At 40.8% G+C, this 22,183-nt stretch overlaps 2 protein-coding genes across 4 annotated transcripts in view; both read left to right on the forward strand.

The window, feature by feature from the left end:
- The window catches only part of nhsl2 (NHS-like 2), a 191,637-nt gene extending 179,443 nt beyond the window's left edge, over positions 1 to 12,194 (forward strand). For all 3 annotated transcript variants that reach the window (XM_075451663.1, XM_075451664.1, XM_075451665.1), the window contains 3 exons: positions 47 to 356; positions 3,709 to 3,826; positions 5,021 to 12,194. In XM_075451663.1, coding sequence (XP_075307778.1) covers positions 47 to 356; positions 3,709 to 3,826; positions 5,021 to 5,360 — 768 coding nt within the window. In that variant the 3' untranslated portion in view covers positions 5,361 to 12,194. The remainder of the gene's footprint in view (positions 1 to 46; positions 357 to 3,708; positions 3,827 to 5,020) is intronic.
- A 3,988-nt stretch (positions 12,195 to 16,182) lies between these two features.
- arhgap36 (Rho GTPase activating protein 36) overlaps positions 16,183 to 22,183 on the forward strand; it is an 81,438-nt gene continuing 75,437 nt past the window's right edge. The window contains exon 1 of the mRNA XM_075450972.1: positions 16,183 to 16,410. Coding sequence (XP_075307087.1) covers positions 16,393 to 16,410 — 18 coding nt within the window. The 5' untranslated portion in view covers positions 16,183 to 16,392. The remainder of the gene's footprint in view (positions 16,411 to 22,183) is intronic.

The raw sequence follows: 22,183 nt of genomic DNA on the forward strand, positions 1-22,183 counted from the left end.
TCCACTCATGTTTCTCAGTTACTAAAATGTTCTAATTTCTACCCAGGTTCCTCCTCCAGTCCCCAAGAAACCAAATGTCCTGCTTCTTCCTACATCGCTCCACTCCTCCACTAATGGCAGCGCAGACCGTCAAATGTCACAGACTGACAGCCCTGTTGGCCTGAGGTCACCAGTAGGAGCCTTCCCTCCAGATTATATTCCTGCTTCTCCGAGTGTTCCAGACATGTCTGAGCAAGATGAGAACCACTTGGGAACAGATGATGAGAGTTCCAAAGAGTCATCACTGCAGTCATCACTCCAGGATTCCTCTCTCACAGAGCTTGGAGGGAAGCTGGCCAGCACCGGTATTGGATCAGGTATGCTTAAACTTGGACCAAATGATAGTTGATGGTTAAAATCCCTTTTTGCATCATAAACAATTTAAAATGTTCGAATGATACTTTGATTTAGTCTTACTTGTCATGGCTTGAAAGGTGATTTTAAAAGGTCTGATGTCCGATTCAAACTTTTATTCATTTATTTGTTTTTAATCAAATTATGGTACTTCAGACCATAGATAGGATGCTTCAGACCTTTAGAAGTAATGTAGGATCCAGCAGAGGGTGGTCTAGAATCAGCTTCGCATGACGCATGCTTGCTAACCTCTCAGTAAAAGAAGCTAATGTTGCTAATGTTAGGTTTGCTTCGTTCTTGGTGACTGCTTGGATCTTTTGCACTCACAGGGGCTGGTGTATTATTTTGTTTATGTTTTTTCTTTTTTCTTTCAATACTTATAAATTGTCTAAATCTGTTACCTGTCCTTTTGACACTATTTGCCAATGTAAACATAATGTGATTGATTAATGTGTGACGAGACTCCACCTTGATTGGCAGGTGTCATGGGACTAATTAACTGATTGTTGTCAGCCTATCACAAACTAGAGGACAATTTATAAGGGGTGTCTTCACTTTGTTTGTGTAAAAACTTGTGTAAAAACTTGAGAAAGGCCACACTGGCTGAAACGTTGTTTATAAAATTCAGCATGATGGACAAGAGTGTGCGGTATCTTCCCCTTTGAAGTGAACTAGTACCTGCTATCTGCACCTCAAAACTTCTGGTGTGCGTTGGTTTCTTCCTCCATATATAGGTTTGCTTCGTTGCCAGGAAAATGCAGGAAACAAGCTAGCAAAGTTATCTCAAGACGAAAATTATGGCACAAAATATTTTTGAACATTTTTTAGGTGTGACATTGTAAATGGTGTTTTGACAATCATTGGCTGATTGTTGACTTTGTTCAACTCGTTGCCTTCCAACAAATCTGCGGACTCACCTACTACCTTGCCAGCCACCCGAGTGAGGCAGTGGATGCACCACGTGCAACCGAGTCAACGTCGTGAGACTTTTTTAAGTGCAACCACCAACAAGACAGCAAGATTTATTTGTGAAGATATGTGGCCCATCAGTGTTGTTTCAGGAGAGGCATTTCAGCAACTTATTATGGAACTGAAGGCACGATATACTTGACAGTTACGTCCTGTGAAGTGAGGAGCTGAGAGGAAGCCACACAGCTGTTCATGTTGCAGCAAGCATCGGCGACCCACTGGGTGAATCCGCCCAAGCATAAGTGTTACATCTCTGCACAGATAAAACCTTCTTTGCTCTGGAAAGAATTCATATGCACGGCAAACAGGGCGCAACACAGTTTGACATGTGACGTTGCTACCAAAAGGAAGATGTTTCACAGTATACTGTGTAAAAATATTATACTCCAGCATGCTGTTTTACATCTAAATTGAAAAGCTCTCCTTAAAGCCTGGGCACACACATAAGCAAATCTTCATCACAAAAAACTGCCAGCAGTGTCACACCTAGCATGCGCTGTATAAGACTGTGTTGCCTCATGCTGTCAGAACTACCAATTTTTTGCCAGAGGAAAGAAGGAGTTTATATCTGTGGTGCTCTCATCCTAGATGAGACGTACAAAGATTGTCGGTTCGATACTAGTTACTGGTTACTGCAATGTAGTATTTACGAGCCAATTGGTGAATGGGAAAAGCTAAATAGCTTGAAAAAGTTAAGTTAACCATCACAGAACGGCAAAAGCAATGTGGAAAAAAATATGGATCACTTAGAAAAATATAAATAATTCTTTATTCTTTTTCTGAAAGCTGTCATTCCATGCATCGCAAGCAGAAATGTTGCATTCACATTTTTTAATCAAATGCATGGAAAATGTGCCCTATGACCTCTTCATGCAGCATTAATGTAAAGAGTAGGACTTTACTGTTGTTGTTGGTCGAGATGGTGGCCATTTTGAACTATTTTCTACCCAGATGGCATAGTGATCATTTTCATAATGGATCAGTTTACTGACTATTTTCTTTGATTTTCTATTTTCTATTTTCTGATTGATTGGTTGGTAAAATGTCTGAAAATAGTTGGAAATTTCAATGGTTTTAATAATAATAATAATAATAATAATAAATCAAATTTGTAACGCACTTTTCATTAGCAAAAATCTCAAAGTGCTACAAAGTACAACTAAAATCAGAGATAAAATCAACATCATAAAAATCATGTGGCGGCAGAATAGGCTTGCTTAAAAAGAAAAGTCTTTAGAAAAAAAGAGGCACACAATCAGCTGAAAAGTCGGCTCATCATATCATCTGAACTTGGATACATTTTTGGGTAGTTTCGTTTATAACAAAACAGTTAAGTGATTTAGTAAATGTCATCAATTCAATTTAAATGCTGGTTTAATACTCCGAGTGAAGAGTTCTAACCCCTCTCTGAAAGGGTGTGTTTTTTCAGCTACTATTACAGTATTTCTTGTTAGGTTGGACTTCCCAAAAACATTTATTTTCCTATGAAATAGTCAAGTAGTTTTGTCATCAAAGCCAGGCAAATATAAAAGGCAACTACATCTACAACTGTTGGCCTGACATGGGTCATGATTCCCCCAGGGTGAAAGTCCCATTTTTCATGTGGACTTTTATCACTCTTTGTACTACCTCCCCTTAACCGGAGCATATGTTCAATATGACAAAGTTCCCTTGACTCATTTGATGTATTTTGTTGAAAAACAAGGTGTGACATATGCTCATTTCCACGTTAATCCCATTTTCCAAGTTATAGTTGTATAGTTCAAAGCAATCTACAATGAAATTTAGAAAGAAGTCAGACATTGTGCCTTTATTGAATAATCTTACTAAAGCCCAAAACAGATTATACTATAAATATGCCAACACATATTTGCTAATTATTAAAGTTTTATTTTTAGTCTTTTTCTGACAGTAGGTGTTTATCTCTTGCCATTATAACGATGAGAAAATGTTATCTGTTAATAATGACAAACTGGCTGAGCCAGTGCATTCCAGTGGGACGCTTCCCATGATGCAAACCCCCCCTGATTCTGCCAGAAGATGATTCCTCTGGTTTTGAATCAAACCAAAACCAACTGCTCTGAAAATTTTTTGAAATGAAAACATGGAGCAGTTCACAATGTTCTTAATACTGAGGATGACATTGATGATTCCTATCTTGTTGTGACACGATTTTCTATGTCATTGAGTCAAAATGATGTATACGTGCATTATGGGAAATTGCTTTTTTAAACAAAAAAGGCCAGCAAAACATTGATGAATGAGCAAAACACTGATGCAAGACACAAAAACAGTGGATGTAATTGTAATTTGCACGTTTTGATATGATTTCTCTGCCTTGTTCAGATGACTCTGCTGCCAATGAGAAGACTGTTCTCCACATCGCAGAGGAAAGGGATGACGACTTATCGGCCAGCACGCCAACAACACACACCACCGAAGACCTTTTTACCATTATACACAGGTTTGAACACGCACACACGTTTGTCCAAGGCATATTTCCAACATAGAGACTCATCAGACTTTTTATATGAAGCATTTAATCAAAAGGCTGTTGTAAAGTAAGAGGTATTACTCATATTTCAAAGGCTTTCGGCCAACACTGAGCTCGCCTGGCAGCTTTTTATAACTCAGAGCATGTGATAAAACATCTGTTGTCTTACTGAAAAGGTGTGAGGTGGATGGAGTATAGGGTTTCCTAGCAACAGCTACATGTAGAGCAGGTTACTGCATGGCCAAAGACTCCTATTTTAACCTTGTTTCAGAGCCCCAACTCTCATTCGCACACATAGGCAAACACAAGAGAGCTAGTCTCTAAGCAACAAGTGTTCACGATATCACCTTGTATGGGGAGGAAAATAGCTTGGAAGTCACAGAAGAAAGGAAGACCAGGAGCCAATGTTTTCATCTCATCCAAGAAAGGATGGAGTTCCTCCTGTAGTTGCAAATATTATTTTTTGTACTCTCCAAAAGCAAAGACGTCGGTGGGACTGTAAGTCGTTTGGCTTGAGGGGTGAATTTGAAACAATGATTTCAGTCAGCTTCACATTAGGATTGTCAAGGTGTCGCTAAAAATTTTGTCAAATAGGAGAGAGGACAGTAGGGTTCCTGGATGCGTGACAGACAGCCAGGATGAAGCTGCCACAGTGCAGTGAGGTAAAGGTTTGGAGGTGTTGGCTGGGACTAGAAATCATGGGATGTGGACCCCCTACCTATCCTCAATGCATACCCTGACATTAGGTCCATTGAACCCTCTGAGTTTGGTCATGTGGATAATGAAGCCTAAGAAGCGGTAGTCTGACCGCGGAACGCCCGTCTCACAAGTTGGCAGTCCAACTCTGCCGCACACAACCCGAACCGGACCGAGCTGAAGAGATCTTCAGTCATATATCCGGGATCCTGCAAGCGAACTTTGCTGCTTGATGTCCGATGTCAAGACTTTTATGAGCATTTATGTAACATCCAGTACATGCACATTGAATCATGAAAATGACGAAAAGGGAAAATTATGGTTCTGGCGGTTGCGTGCCATCCCCTGTGGTTGGCCTATCACTGTAGCGGTGTTGCAAATTTGCAGTTATTGTGACAGCCCTACTTTTAATATTTAGATGTATATTTTTCCTCTTTTTTGCTCTAATCATCCTGTCTCATCTTTCAGGTCCAAGCGAAAGGTTCTGGGTCGTAAGGAGCCATCCGACTCCTTCGGCAGCCGCCAGAGCCTGGTGTCACCGGTGAAGCACAGCACCAGCGGGAGCGACATCCGAAACTTAACCTTGGGCAGCAGCCAGCGGTCGAGCTCCCGCAACGAGAATTTCATGGCCCTGCTCCAGAAGAAAGGCAGCAAGTGTTCCAGCGGAGGAGCCAGGGTCTCCGCCATGGAGCTTTTGAAGAGCACAAATCCTCTGGCGCGACGTGTCACCGAGTTTTCAGCCACCACGGCGTCAAGTGCTGAGGGAAGAGAGGCACCATCTGGGAGTGACAAACCCAATGATCAGTGAACGGAAGTATCAGTCACGGATGGCAACCAGGTCGGTTTACTGTTGACAAAGCTACCAATCAATTCTACAATCTGCCACCCACTGAGGATGGAGCCACCCGACTTTATTGTCCAGCTGGATCGCTCCAACCACTGATTGACCATTTGCACTGTCCAATCACATTGGAGTTCTTATTTGGGCAAAATGGTCCTTCCCAGTGTTGGAGCGCTACGGTTTCCAGTTAAATCTGCCCCTGAAGACATCAGTGGAGAGAAAAGATATATATTCAATGAAAAGTGAAGGTTTCGAGGTCAACTTTCCTTACTTGATGGAAAGGTTGATAGATGAGTGGAGATGACACTGGGAATGTAAAGATATGCAGTGGATATCTTCACCCTGGCATCTGGATGAAGACAAATAACGTCCATGGTAAATATTTCTGAATCTGTAACCACACACACAGAGAGTCAGGAATGGATTATTTCATCAAATAAGTGGAACAAAATCTGCAAGATATGAGACGATCACAGACCATCCATGATTGAGCAGCACTACAGTTCTGACAACTGTAGCCCTATGAGAACTGAAGGGTTGATGTTAGAAACGCAGAAGGAAATACGCTCAAACCGTGGACCTCCCGGCATCGTCTTTTCTCTGTGGTATATGCAGTACCATAGCAGCCCTGCGGTTTTCAACAGAAAAGTGCAGGATTTACAAAGAAAAAAACTGAATGGGGGCTTTTTGCCACCAAAGATATGAGGCATGAGCATGTCACATTCTGTTGCTCGTGCTGTGAACATATATGTGGACCTTCACAAAGCATTCCACAGAGGCGGCGAGCAAATGGACGAAACTTTGGAACGCAAGCACTTTTCTTTTCTTTGGCCTCGGAGGTTGTTTACATGGCACAATCTCTCCGCCGCTGCATTTTATCCCACCAATCATTATCTTTTCAAGTTTTCTTAAGATATCGTATTTGTTTTCTCATATTTTTTTTATCATACATGCTCGATGGCCACACTTACTGTCCACGTTTAATGGGATCATACTGTATTTATCGTGTACAAAGATAAATGTAAAGCATCTATCAACAAAGTTCAGACACAAAGACTTAAAACAAAGTGTACAAAGAAGCAAGACGCTCAGACTAGGAACTGTCCAAACGATGAAGGGAAAACACACACTTCAGCAAACGCACAGACTGGTGAATCGTGCCATGGAAGACATACAGAAAAGGCCAGTCTACACGAGTGTGTGTTCATACAAGTGTGTGTGCAGACAAAATCAGGCCTGTTGAGTTTCTGTACGGAGAGTATGAAGCAGGCCTGGTTATTGAACAGGGTTTTTGTTCATTTTTGGTCTCTGGTGTTGGGACCAAAAGACTGTTAAAACCTACAAACAGACCACAGGGGACCTATCGGGTGTGTGTACATGTGTGTACAGATGGGAGTGCCAAGAAGAAAGTGGGAGAAACGGAGCAAATACATGGAGAAAGAGTGCATAAATGCGTGCCTGATTTTGTGTATGTCATTTTTTTATGCTTCCTCACTACTGGTCATACATATTTCTGTGTAAAAACGTGTGTGTGTTTGCATTACCACCCCTAATGTCCCCTTTTCTTGGGCATAGGATTAGAAAGGCTTAAGCTAAGTCCCAGTTGGCAGCCATCTTGGAAAGTCAAGGCAGTTGATTTATTTTTCTTTAGCAGGATCCAGAATGACCTATTATTAACCAGCTTCACATGTGCAGGGTTTCATGACACCAACCTTGGTGACTCAGTTTAAAGTTATTTGACCAAAGGAAGTGTGATGCTTGTGTAATACACGTGCCACCTTTGGTATTAAAGAGTTTGCTTATAGACGTTGCCCTTTCTTGATACCAGATCGGCAACTTATTTCCCTTTGAATCTTGTATTGCCTCCCTTACAGATTGGTTCTGTGGTTGAGTGGGTCAAATCTGTCCAAACTAATTACCAGAGACCAACATATCCATCTGAATTTAAATGTGATTTTGTAAAGTCCTTACAGATATGTAGCCATACCAATATATTTAGTTTTTGGAGGGTGTACAGGATGGGGATGAAGCTAGTGTTGATTCTCTTTGTGTAGGTGAGTAGTCATGCCTTAGGAGTGCCATCCAATGAATGAGCACTGCCAGTTTAAAATATCAATGTTGGGATATACAGCTTGACAACTGTGTTGGTCCTGCCCATTTAGCCTATTGTCCGATTGTGTTATTGTCTAATTATTGGTTTTCCTGTGGGGCTTATTATACCAATTGCTTTTCAGCTTAAAAAGCTGCTGTTTCATGTTATGGTGACATCACACAAGATAGTGTAACCAAGTAAAGTGGACAGATTCCAAGGGCTGGACCCATCAGTCACCCTTCACCCTTACGTTTAAAGGATTACTTAATCCTTAAAATTCCCATGGGGATTCGGGAACTAAAAAGATTCCAGAACTAGAAGGTTCTGGAACTCAAAGGATTTCCTGGACCAAAGACGTTCCTGATCCTAAATTATTCCAAAATCTAAAAGAGTCCTGGACCAAAGACATTCCTGATCCTGAATTATTCCAAAAACCGAAAAGATTCCAGGACCAAAGCAATTCCAGAACCTAGACGATTTGCAGAACCGAATCGGCTTGTGGAATCAGTACCATTTGGGAATCAATGGATTTATGGATGGAGGAGAGCTCTAGAGCCCCAAGGATTCTGGAATACATGTCAGAGATTGTAATTGGAGACCGAGGGTATTTCATGAGGACGCTGAACCTCTCGCTGATGAGCTGGGATATGGTTGTAAAATGAGGCTCCCTCTTTCATCTGCACTGTTGCAAAGTGATGTTCCGACATAAAGCAGCTTCTGTTTGCATTGCCCTTCTCTTCGCACGTTTTCACACTCTGTCCCTCTCGTCGCAGAGAGGCGGTGACGGCCTGCGTCACCCACCTCTCCACCACTCCCTCTTCTCCCCTTTTCATCACTGCTGGAGCACACTCATCCGTATCTCTTTCCCTCTGCTTTAACCTCTCGTCTGGCACGCAGCACAATCTCTTTCTCGCCCTCTTTACCACATCCTCCTGCTCGTAGCATCACCTATCTGTACCGCTCTCTCCTCCTCTCTTCTTGCTTTCCTCCTCTCTTCCCTTTTTCTCCTCTCCATCTCTCTCTGCATTCAGTCTATGCATCTGAGCTCAGCAGAACACGCGACACCGGATGAATGTTAATGAAAGGACTGTTAAGAAAATAGATGTTCTTCGTTTGAGAGTGCAAAAAAAAAACATTTTCTATCAGCTCTTATGTGAGGCTTTCTTCTTATTTTTATATTTTTCTTTAGTATCCAAGTAACATGAAATGACCATGAATGAATGAATATATGAATGAATGGACAGGAGATGTGTTTTGCTTAAAGAACTTTGACTTTTTCGACCGTAAAACGAAGCTCCCCGCAGTCTCGGAACACCAGTTCTGGATCACTGTGTGGACAGTCTGACTAGCAGTGGCTTGGCTCTATCACCTGACTCATCCCCTGCATGGACGGACCGTGTACACTTTGGACAAAACCTTTCATCTCCTGACTCCTAATTGGAAAACTATCTCCTGGTGCTACTGAGTCGGAGCTCCACCGTGTGGATGGAAAAGGAGGAACCACACACACACAGTAACGACAGAGCAGTGAAAGAAAAAAAAGCAAAACACACACCCACCCCATTCACACTCGTCTTTCTTCCCAACAGCAGTCCTTCAGGTATTCCATCATCCTGAAATAAGGATTTACAAATTGCATAAATTATCACAATTACCAACGACTAGTCAAGTGACGCTTTTAAATATTTAGTGAATGAAAAGATAAATCTATAAAACTCTGTGTTTGTTTGCCTTGTATACTGAATTATGGGCTTTTTGCTGCCATGCCTACTGTGTTTTTTTTTCTTTTTCTTTTTACGTATGATTTTATTATTTCAGCTGCCTTGGTAGTGCACACACAAATGTCGGGCCAAAATCAGAGTACTGCAGTACTGTAAGAGGGGAAGCGCGTACGTTTAGTCTGACAAATATATGCCCAAAACTCCATTGATATGAAGGTATGTAGTTTTTTTCCCCCTTCGATCAACACCCCTGAGATAGGTCACGGAAATGGCAAAATGACCCAAGGAAACGGGTGCTTGAAGCTTGGTTCTGCTCAAACACAGCAGAGATGGGAGGCATCTCGGGTAAAAGGATGTGCTCTTTCTCGACAGTGATGAGGAATGTGGTGTGTGGCGCAGACGCACACATTCATCTAAAAGGTTTGGAAAGGGTTCGGCTCTCGTCTCTAGCGTGTATTGCGGATCAGCAATCCACCGTGTTTCTTTTTTTTTTTTTTACGTGTTTTTACACTGTCCACAGATGGCAGAATCTTGTGAAACGGGAAGCTCGGAGAGGTACAAACAAGCAAAAGCATATGGCCGCACTGGTAGAAAGGATCCTATTTGCTATGCAGGGAAGTTGTCGTTTAATCTAAACAAGAAGAGTTTGCCAAGATTTTCTCATAGGACGAGCTGCTTCAGAGGCAGAGACGGTGTCACTGAGTTAACCATCAAAGTGTGCATCGACAGAACCTGGTACATTACTTCCAACACACAGCCACATTTCTGCTTTATTTTTTGCCCCCCTTTACAAAAGACATTTAACAACAGATTTGACAGGACGAAACAATATTTTCAGCACAACACAGGAAAGTCTCAACCACCAGAGCGCCAAGCTGTCTCTGCCAACAAAGCTGCTCTACCTCCAAGAAAGGTTTGAAAAACTAAATCATCAATCGCTGAGAGCTTACAAGGGGAGTTTATTGAACATTTAGTCCATCACTGCTGTGGGAGAAGTGCTGGAGGGAACAGAGTAAAGAGGGGAAGGTTGGATTCTGGTGGACGTGGGAATTACCGCGCTGACGTTTCCTCCTGGGTCTCAGCTGTTGGGTGATTCAGAGGAAGAATGATGGTTAAAAAACCTTTTTCTTCTTTGACTCTTTTGTTTGCTTTTCCCACAATTTCACAATGTACCGTAATAGCTCACATCAGCAATTCTTTCGGTCTCATCTCACAGCTGGCCTCTTTGCAGGTACCGATTTACAAATTTTTACCAAGAAAGCATTGCAGAAAAAGCTCAAAATGAAGCTGAGGATACAGCAAACGGAATGATCCCAGTGTTTCTGAATAGCTCAGACGAGGATTTGTTTCTTTTCACATTTTGTTTTATTAATGATAAGTAGAACCAATTTTAGGCCATCTCACACAAATTAAACATCTCCTCCAAAGCGAAGTCAAAGATGCAAAGAAGTGGCAATACAATTAGTCAAAAGCAAAGGCTTATCATGCAACTTTGTGGAGAAATCTGCCACGACAAGCACAAACACTTTAAACCACTTCAGTAGAGGTGTTACAGTGTGAGGTTGAAGAGAACCCACATGCGTGACACAGGAAGTGGACAATAAGTCAACTTTAAAAACTAATGGCGTGGCAGGTGCAGGGAAGAACCAAGACAGTCAACTAGCAAACGATAAGAATTCTGAACACAGTGATCAAAGGAAATCCAGGCAGAATACACGATGAGGGAAACTAATGACAAATGCAGGGCAGGCGTGTAGCAATCAGTAGATTAAGACCAGATAACGACAACGACCGGAAGTAAAACTGCACCGAATCCACAACGGAACTTGGTCTACAAAAAAAAAAACTCATAGAAAAAATAAACAGGAGGTAAGGTAACGAAGGTGCAAGCAATAAACTGACACAAAAATTCAACTGGAACAAAACATTAGATACTAAGAAACCAAAAGACAAAGTCAGAACCTGAACACAAAAAACCCAAAGAGCTTGACAAGAAGTTGTTTTGGGATTACTTCCACCAGACTTTACTTTTATCGATTAATTCTTCACTTACGAGTCTGATTTATGAATTCTAAAGCTATAAAACAGTTCATTTCCTTATCCTGAAGCGTAGCAAACTGCAGGTTCAAGAACACTTATTCGGAACAGCAGCTCTGAAAAGCTTGTAATCGCTCTCATTCTTCGTTTGTTAGTTGCAAAGTAGAGTTGAAGATGCTGGTTTTCACACACCAGGGGCTGCGACAGTAAGGGGTTGAAATAAAATGTTAATGGTCAATGGTAAGATGTCTTCTGCTCAGTTGAAACCGACAGGCCCGTCAACAAATGAGGCTTCGGATCAGGTGTACTGACGTGTTCTGGTGGGAATGTGTGTGTTGAAAATTGATGAAATGAAGCAAAAAGTATTGCTGGGCTCAAATGTGACAGCTCCGGTGGGTTTCAGGTTGCAAATTCGCACGCGGGCTCAGGCCCGGTTCAGGTCGAGTTTTAAGAGAAAGCGAAAGAATGTGGAAAAAGTCACGATAAAGGGTAGTGGCTGTCGATTTGGGCCCATAATTTTCTTATTTCAGGAGCGCCACACGAGTGAGGTTTACCTTGGATTCGACATCCTGCCCATTCTCTGGTAAACCCCACCCCTCTGCTACTCCGTGCAAAGTGAAACAAACGCACCCAATACCCAGTTTAAACCCCCCTCGCTGTTGTTGTGCAGGCAGCTTATAAAGACACAGATGTTAATTAGAGAGACGTAGAGGGACAGACAGAGTTATTGGAATTATTATATTTTTGTTATTCCTTATTGAAAAAAAAGACATATTTAAAGGAATATTCCGTGTATGTATTGAATATCCTCTGTTTTCCTGACCTATCCGATGGTGTAATATATAGCTGCGAGGTAGTGTCTCAGAGACGCTTTCCTATGCAGCTATGCAATGCCAATGTGATGAAATTATTATTATATCATTATAAATAAATTATTTTTCTTGTTTAAAACGTCGATGTTTGTTTTTTTTGTTCACCTGCTGTTTCTTTCCTGCTGTTTCTTATTATTAATTCAGGTACAGTAGCAGAGTGTGGTTTGCATTTCCACACAATACATTTGCACATAACAGATCACAGTTATGTCCACACAGCAGTCCTTATGTTTTTGGTCAGGCATTGTTTATTATTAGTCTAAAACATATCAAGGATTAGTTTAGTACTAACTGCATGAAGCCTAAAAGTGAGCGAGCTGAAGGTAATTTGAACTATTGATGACAATAAAAACTCAAAAGCTTACGAAAACACCAGATTTGTAATCTATAAAGCAGGGTTGTGGTAGGTCATTCCCTTTTTGTGTGAATGTAGAAGGGTTTTCAGCCTTGGGTGAGTCTTAGCTTTAGTCTGTGTTTGCATTAAGATGGAGAAAGCTGTTAGAGCTGCAGGGATATCATAATTAGCTCCACTCATCTTCTCGCCCCCCAAGGCAGACTCATCTAAATACCTGCCTTACACTACTTTATGTGTGTAGGACATTCATCGAATAAATATCTAAATATCTTCCGAAGGACGCCGACTTTCAACAAACTGTTATCGGTGAATAGATGAACGTATTTTATGCCAGAAATATGGTCCAGGTTTAAAAAAAAAATTAACTTCCCCTTTAAGATCAGGGAGAAAGCAGGTCACTTGTAGGAGTGTCCCCACAAGTGCAAATCATTATTTATGGATTTCGGTATGCCTTCGGGGGTGTTTAACATTGATGACATCTCAGTTAATAACATCCTTCCTATTTATATACAAACACACACACACACACACACACACACACACACTTCCTCAGCTGCTTTTATCAGGACATTCATTCATTGTGTACAGTTTAGAGCAAACCCAACTACGACCCAGTTGTTCATTCCAACTGATCCTCAAAAATCCCTTTAGACATGTAGGGCCCACCACATGTGTAAAGGGATCCTACAAGGATAGTGGGCTACATGTTTTTGGACCTTATGAGAATAGAATACGAAATAGAAAAGCACAAACACACACACAAACACACACACATCAGTGCCATTGTTTCTGTTGGTGTCTAGAGCCATCTAGTGGGTGAAGAATGTCAGCGCAGCTTTGATAGATTGTGTTGGTGTGTGCAAGTCCGTATTATGCAAATATTACGCAGATTTATAAGCTGCCTTTATGAAAAAAGTTTCACCTCAGAGGCAGCCATCAATCGGAAATGCAACAGTTTTGTATTTCTTTGCAGATCAGGACGAAGAACACCAATGACACCGGATGGACCACAGGGTCAGTGACAAAACAGACTTCTACCAAGAGTCTGGACCTCTAGGGCACACTTGAAACAGACATGGTAAAATTGATAAACTACATAAACACAACCAGTTTTTCTCCTCAGTTTCCTGACAGATGTGTAATCTAATCAGCATTTGTCGAGTCAGCAGTCCTAATCCCACACATGTCGTAAGCTAACAACAGAATAACATTTAGACCACAATATGGTTACAATCGTATAAATAATACAAATCTACAACGGGAGCAGTTTGCATTTAAATCCGATTTTTAATTTTTGTCACTATTATACTTTCAACAATTAACACAAATGATCAAACATAGCTGGTTATATCTGGTTATAACCTTGGTTGGTTATACCTTGGCTGTTTATACCTTGAACACTGAATAATAGTGTGCATCATTTATTTTGGTATATGGTGACAACAAGCTTAGAATTGGCTTAATGTTGAGTTTTTCTAATCATATGTGGAGTTAGACTTCTTTCCACCAGTGACTTTCAAAGAAAGTTCACTGTTTAACGTTTGGAATTCATTGTTTCAGAGTCTGAATATATATTATTGGCAGCACAGCAGATGTAATTCACCAACAGATCCATCCACTGGAACCAGGAGACAGGCAGAAATCAAAGCCGAAGTCCATGGAGGTGTTTGTTGTAACCCGCTATTCCCCTCATTACCAACTTAGAGAATAGCCTTCTCCCCACCTGTGGAGGATGCACACTTGGAACAGATATAGTGAAATTTAAAAACTATTTAAACATAACTGGGATTTGAATTTTGCTACTACAATGTGGTTCATGAGATTTTAACATTTAGAGTTGGTCAACGTGGGTGTTAGTATTTTTTGTGCTCATGTTATGAGTAGAGTAAATCACTGACATTTAATGGTCATGTTAGAGATAGCGACCTCTTCAAAATCTAGCAACAGATTGTGTCTGCATCAGTGGGTTAAAATGGCCTGCTGAAGACAAAACAACCAACATCTGAGTCACTCTGAAAACCTTTGTTCTCTCATCCGGCAAAGGGCACTTCAGTGTTTATTCTTGTTTTCTGCCCTCACCTGTCCCAATATTTGTTTCACGTTTTTGCGCTTTTTTTGATGAAGCTGATTCAACTGTTCTTAAATGACATAAGTATGATCAACACGTCGTCAATTGTCGTTGCACTATGAAAGGTACTCTTCTTTTACATGCATTCTATGGTGGTAATGTGGCCATTCTCCAGTGTAAAAGAACTGGTTGTACAAAAAGATAGAAATAGTTAATTGAAAGTTTCTTAAAGATACACAGTTTAATCTGTTTTACACTCGTTTTTTGGAGGAAAAAAAAAGAAAGTCTTTGAGATGGAGTGTAGACTAACTATGTGTTTTGATCACATATTGTTGGACATCCCTCATTTGTCATTCTCACCTGTCATCTACTCTGATGAGACTTTACAGAAACTAGATTCTACAAATTCCACAAGGTATCCAGTTTTTGCACTCATCACTTTCTTATGTCGTACTTCTCACTTCTTAATCTTATTCCAAACCCATCGTACTTATTTGTAAATAGATTTAAGCTGTTCATTTTAATTCTGTACCTGCATGACATCTGTTATAAATAGGCTTCATCTTTATTTTCACACCTTTAGCTATCTGTGAAGAACACACTCTCGCACAGTTATATTGCTATCTTTATCAGGACATACATTGAAATCATAATACATTCCTCACCCCATCACTGTCATCTGAACTATCATATGTCAGTGTCTGGACCTGAACACTGAAATCAAGTGTTAACCTTCAAACAGGTGTGGACCAAAATGTCCTCAGTCGCACAGTCCTGAAACTCACGTTGGTCCTCATAAAAACACACTTACAGGTACACACACACACACACACACACACACACACACACACACACACACAGGGTAAAGCTGTCTAATCAGGGCCAAACTAACAAGCACCATTCTTCCTGTTTCTGACAGCGGAGAGCATGCCACGCTATCTTTAACACCAGCAACCACACACACACGTCTGCTGACACAGGAAGAACAGACAGGAATCTGAAATCAACATAGAGTTACAGAAGGCAAGGCAAGGCATCTTTATTTATATAGCGCATTTCATACCACAGGCAACTCAATGTGCTTTACATAAAGACAAGGCATTTAAAAGATAAAAATTAAAACACAGTTAAAAGCAATCAAAGAAGAGGGGGAAAAAGAAAAATGTAAAGAAATAATCATTATTAATTCATTCAAAAGTGAAGAGTGCAGATAAAATACTTTCAGGTGTCATATGCACAACTAAATAGAACTGTTTTCAGCCTGGATTTAAACATTGTTAGAGCTTATTTTCATACCTTCAGCAATGTGTGAAGAACACACTCTCGCTCAGTTATACTCCTCCTGCGCATACTTTACTAATTAATTACTCATTTCCACATAGCCTCAGTATTATAAAACAAAGAAAGATATGTATATCGCTAATGAGATATAATAAAGTAAAGATAGAGGAAAAAGAAAAAGACAGTACCAATAAAGATGGGGGGGGAGGTTGGTTGTGCTGGTAAGGGAGTAAAAAGAAGAGGAAGTAGAACTAAAATACAAAATGGGAGGGACATGGGACTGAAGTCATGTGGGGAGGAGGAGGAGGAGGAGGGGAGAAAAAAAGGTGGTGGTGGTGGGGGGGGGTTATGTCAAGTGCAGGAGGAGAGCGAGAGAGCAGCAACAACATTAGAAGTAAGGGGAGAAGGAGCCACAGAGGAGGAAACTGTCTTTATTTTGGAGTACCTGCAGCTGAACCCCCACTGCAAACACACACACACACACACTGACTTATGCTCCTGCTGGATGGACCGGCGGCGTACATATTCACTCTTCCAGCTGTGGACACATGAGATCGACCTGTGCGAGGAGACATGCATTTCTACTACGTGGTGGGTAAAGTACGGCTTTCTGTCTTTGTGTGTTCACGTGTGTTTCTCCTACATCTCCATGTCACTTCTGGCTTTAGACTGAATGTTTCTCAGGAATAGTGAGAAAAAAAAAATACAATTACAGAAAGTTTTGTTTCCTGTTTTATGAGCATTCAATTTTTTTTTTTTGCGCAAACAGCTGCCACGTTAACTTTTTTAACATCTGCACTGGTTTGGAAAGATTCCAAATGAAAGATTAAAAGGTTATATGAATCTTAATAGGCATACCTCTCATGCGCTTGAGTGTAGTTTTACTACAGTTGTGTGAAAAAGTAGAAGTTTTAAAATACTTAGTTTTACATATCGGGATTTATTTAAAAACTCATGACATATGAGACAGGTATTATCTATCTAACTAAGTCCACCTCACAATTCAATAGTGTGTAAAGCTCTTTTTTTCAAACTTTACTTGAGTTGCAGGAGTCTGTTTATGCACAGCTCTCTTTATATCCCACCACAGCATTTTGATGAGGTTGAGGTCTTGACAAACAATATATGTCATGACACAAAGTCACGTCACATATTATTTCTATTTTTTTTGTAATTTCATATTTAATTTCCCTCCATGTACAATGACACCGTACTCTGTATTATATACCGACCTTTAGGCATTCTATTTCAAAAGCGTAAAATGACACATTAAAAGCGTAAAATGTGCATAAATAACATGTGGACTGGTCGGTGTCACATTATTTGCAAGCATTGCCATCAGAAGTTGTTGGACTTTGACATCTTGATCAACATCTTGATTCTTTCCGCAGACGTTCTGTTGTAAATTTGCTGCTGCGCTTGGGATTACTGTCCTTTGTGAATGACCCGATTTGAGCCAATTTTTAGTGGCTACACAGATGGCCGCGCATTTGACTCTTACTTTGGTATACAGAGGAGTTTGTGGACGACCTTGATGATAAAAAGGCGCCCCGGTCTTGTGGCTGCAAAACAAACTAAAGTCATCATCCCTCCACCACTGTGCTTGACAGTTGGTGTTTGGTGCTGTGCATTATGGCCAAACATATACGCCTAACGCCTGCCGTGTTCTTTCTTCTGCAAGCCATACTTGTTCAGTCTCTTTTTAATTGCAGTGTCATGAACTTATAAAACTTTTTAACAAGCCTGTAGAGTCTGTGACGTAGATCATGGGTCTTTGGTCTTTAAAATGTTGTCCGCATGTGATCAATCTTTCTCACCCCAGTATGATTTATTATATTGTTTGGATGCAGTTTTATAATCTTTCCCAGAATGATATGTGGCAACAATAGCCTCTCTAAGATCACTGCTGATGTCTTTCCTCCTTGGTTTTCAGATCCGGGCTCTTTACAGCAGTGCTCACACAGTTAATGATCAGTTCATGAAGGCACATCTGATTAGCAGCATCTGGTTCCTACTTCATGTGGAAGCATTCGGGGCGGGCTTGTTATTTAAGAAAATGCCTTTCATGTTGCATCTTTCTTTTTGAAAGATGTATGCTTTTGTTGCACGATCATCAAGCCTAACCTATTTCCCTGCTATCCCAAATCCTCAATATTCATTCCGGTTGATTCAAAAAGTTAAACCACTTTTTTCTTGGCCTGAAAATGTTGAAAATGATTCATTCCTCCTCTTTCAATTGCATAGCTTTGGTTATAATGATTTTCATTTAATGGAAGCGGTCCCAAGAAACCCAGAAATACAATCTGCTGTCCTCTTTTGTGCCCACTAAACTGCCCACCGAACAAAGGCTTTATATTCTAGAGGACAGACGTGTGTAAAAGAGAAGTAACAGCTCCATGCAAATGGAAAGAAGTGATGTGTTTTCTTCAATAATACTTCCGTTTGTATATATATATACATGTGAAGAGGGAAGTGGTTGGGAGGTTCTTGCTTGGATGGAAACTTGGAATAAATTTCTGAAACTTTTGATTCTTCTGTCCATTTCTTCATGGAAGCCTCAAGCAAAGAAACGGATTGAGAACAACAGCAAAGGAAAATAAAAACAAAGTAGAGCTGCTTTCCAATTATCCTTTTACAATGATAACAAGTACTGCATGCATCACGTAAAAATCCCTTGTTAATTTTTAGCTATATAAACCGCAGATATGTAACACTGCCTCCACTCAGCAGCCTGTTAAATCTCCCTGTAATGTAGGCTGATAGTTTCAAGTGTACATTATAAATGGCACAGCCACATGTTTTATCTCCATGAAACTTGATAGCGGCAGAACAATCAGATTCAAAATCACTTAGTAGCTGCATTCATCACCATCTTTGAAGTTAAGATGACTCATGCCAATAAAAAAAAAAAACTGGTCAACTCTGCCCGTCCCCTCAGCTTTGCTTTTGGCAACATGAAACAACTGAAACATGATTCATAATTCAGTTCAAATTCTGTGTTTATTTAATCATATGGCAGATTTGATAGAATCGGACATGGTGTCTAACGCTGTTTTCAATTGAATGCATTTTTAGATTTCAAATCATCGCATTCTCTTGGCAATTTTAAGAATTAAAGGGATAGTTCGCCTCTTTTGACATGAAGCTGTATGACATCCCCATGGATGGCCATCCATGGTCACATTACCAAAGGTGGAGAATAATTTCCAGTGCATGGTTTAGGTCTATCGTCATTTTTAGCCACTGGGGGACCGCAGGCAGGCTAGGGGAACTGATATTAATGTTAAACAACCTTAAAAAGTGAAAATTTCATGCCATGGCTGCTTTAAAGGGATAGTTTGCCTCTTTTGACATGAAGCTGTAGGACATCCCATATTAGCAATATCATTTATAAACACGCCCTGCTGCGTCCTGTGAGCCGAGTTCCAGCCGAGTTTTGGCGTTGACGAAGGTAGTCCGGCTAATTTGCTAGGGTCCCAAAAATAAAGCGTCTTGCTTCTCAAAACAATATGCGTTCAAAAGAGTAATACATTTGCATCACAAAATCGTCCCTCCAGAAAAAGTCAAACCTCACAATCGCTTGGCGCTATTTTTGCCTCCCTTCATATCAATGCGTACAGCCACCTGCCCATAGCTGCACCTGTTACGGTGTTTACTGCTCGTAAGCAGGGGACTGCTCGGTCTGCACTTCGGTCTGCACAGCACGCAGTGAAACGAAGGGAGAGAAAATAGTGCCAAGTGATTGTGAGGTCTGACTTTTTCTGGAGGGACGATTTTGTGATGCAAATGTATTAGTCTTTTGAACGCATACTGTTTTGAGAAGCAAGACGCTTTATTTTTGTGGCCCCAGCCAACTAGCCGGACTACCTTCGTCAATGGCAAAACGAGGCTGGAACTCGGCTCACAGGACGCAGCAGGGGGTAAGTCAATGTTCATAAATGATATTGCTAATACGGAATGTCATACAGCTTCATGTCAAAACAAGCGAACTATCCCTTTAAGCAGCATCCTAAATTTTGGCGAAATGGGGTTTTGAAACGAGTCGTGACGTGAGCCGTCTCATCTGCAGCAGCCGTACGTTCTACCAAGACTTACAGACATAAAGAAGTAGCAAAGATTATCTCCAAAGTATTTTTGGAGAGCATAAGAAAGTTTAAGTGGCTCTGATTTGGCAGTGATGGCATCACTGCAGATGCACGAGGTGACAGCACGAGCGCAGTGATACGGTCCTGTCTTTAAGGCTGACAGCCTCTGCCATCTGCTCTGGAGCAGATACTTGGCCATGACTCAGAAAACTTAAGTCCAGCTAAATCTAAGATTCAAGGGCACACATTGAGCTCTCCGTCTCTCCTTCTCCTCCCTCTCAGACGTTACCAGACAGCGGGATCGATCCTCTCTCCAACTGTCATCTCTGCGTCTGGTCATGCGTCTTGTTTTGACACTCTCTTGTGTAATGGCACCTGCCTCCGTCACACTTTTATGCAGTTTGTGGGGCTCAGTCGTATTTCTTGCCTGCCTTTTATGATTTGTTAATCTGCATCTGGCACGCAAGTGGCTCCAAATCCCATTAAAATGTCCTGGATTTACAACTATGAGCTACGGTTTTGCCCTCCTCAGGAGAAACAGTGGCTCATTATGCGTATGTGCTGCCACTGACTTTGTGAGGAGAGCAGTGTAAAAGTAAATGTATTTTGCTTTGACTTGTCCAAACTTTGGGAGGTTTTGCGGATGGTGCTAGACATTTATTCATTGTTTGTGTTTTGCGTTTGATTAAAAAAAAAGGCTGTTGTTGCCGTTGCTTAGATGTTAGCCTGCTAAATAAAATCTTTTGTTTCCTGTTGTAAGATCAAATCAACAATAATTGAATTTAACCCAAAACCCAATTGATGTTAATTTTCAGTTTGTGCCTAAGCTGTGTTTGCATTAAGATTTGTGACTTATGTGGAGGAACAGGGATCCTCTTTCCATTTTGTTTAGATTGTTTCAGTCACTATTCTTGAATGCTTGAGGTTCACTCTGCTGGGTAATGTTTATTCAGACCGATATTCATCTCCTTAAAGTGGAAAGTTTCTCCGAGCTCACCAAAAGTCGTAATTTAAGATGAGTCACGGTGAGCAAGATAAGTCTAATGATCTGGGGAGACAGTCTTGGTCCAACAGACATCAGAAAGCCTCAGAAAGCATTTTCTGTAAAAAAAAAAAAAAAAAAAATTAAAAGACGACTTTAAAGGATAAGACCGTTTTTTTTACATTGGGCCCTTGATTTCACATTATAACATGATGTTCTACTCACCCCTGCTTGTTGTTGAACATTTGGAGCTGTTCCGAAGATATTCGCGAGGCGTCTGGCTGCTCTCTTGAGATATTCGGCCATGAAACGGTTTCCTATGGGCAAGCTTATACAGGCACAAACTATGCTGTTAATAATTTATTAATTACTCTACACCAGCACTGATAACATGGAGGTGCGTCGCTTACTTAAAAAAATCTGGGTTACTAATTTAGAATTTTAGCCGAATGAATAAATAGGCAGCAGGTCTGTGGGCTGCCTGTGGCAGTAGCACGACAATGACGTCAGTAACACCCACTTTACGACAAAAAAATCAAAATTACAGTAACCCGGATTTTTTTAAGTAAGCGACGCACCTCCACGTTATCAGTGCTAGTGTAGAGTAATTAATAAATTATAAACAGCATAGTTTGTGCCTGTATGAGCTTGCCCATAGGAAACCGTTTCATGGCCGAATATCTCAAGAGAGCAGCCAGACGCCTCGCGAATATCTTCGGAACAGCTCCAAATGACCAACAACAAGCAGGGGTGAGTAGAACATCATGCTATAATGTGAAATCAAGGGCCCAATGTCAAAAAACCGGTCTTATCCTTTAAACCTCAACTTTTCAGATAAAATGTACAAAACGATAATAGTCTGAATTCACAGAGATTACAAAGTTCTACTAGCTCTGGAACATGAGTTTATTAGCCCCCTGATGGGTCATATTTCAGTCATGCCAATTAGCAGGCTTCCTAGCTCTGAATTGCTGTCTATCAAGCATACATTTGATACGAATGTTTGCTTTGCAAGTTGTTTCTTTCATGCAGAAGTTTCAAACATCACTTTGTGTATGTCACATTGGTGAGCCTATCTGTTAGTGGGGAACTCGCTTAATGTCGTACTCACGTTAATGGTCCATTAAGATCCACCCTTTTTGTGGATCTTGAGCTCCATATTGTCCTGATTGGCTGCACGTGTGGAGGCTTTGCAGGGAGATCACCACTGTCTTTTGGTTTTGGCTAAACCTTTTAACAGGCTGATATATTTATGAGCCGTTTTTTTTTTCAGAACATAAACTGGGGGCTTGTCCGG

This window comes from Odontesthes bonariensis, chromosome 19, assembly GCF_027942865.1.
Source record: "Odontesthes bonariensis isolate fOdoBon6 chromosome 19, fOdoBon6.hap1, whole genome shotgun sequence".
NCBI lineage: Eukaryota > Metazoa > Chordata > Actinopteri > Atheriniformes > Atherinopsidae > Odontesthes > Odontesthes bonariensis.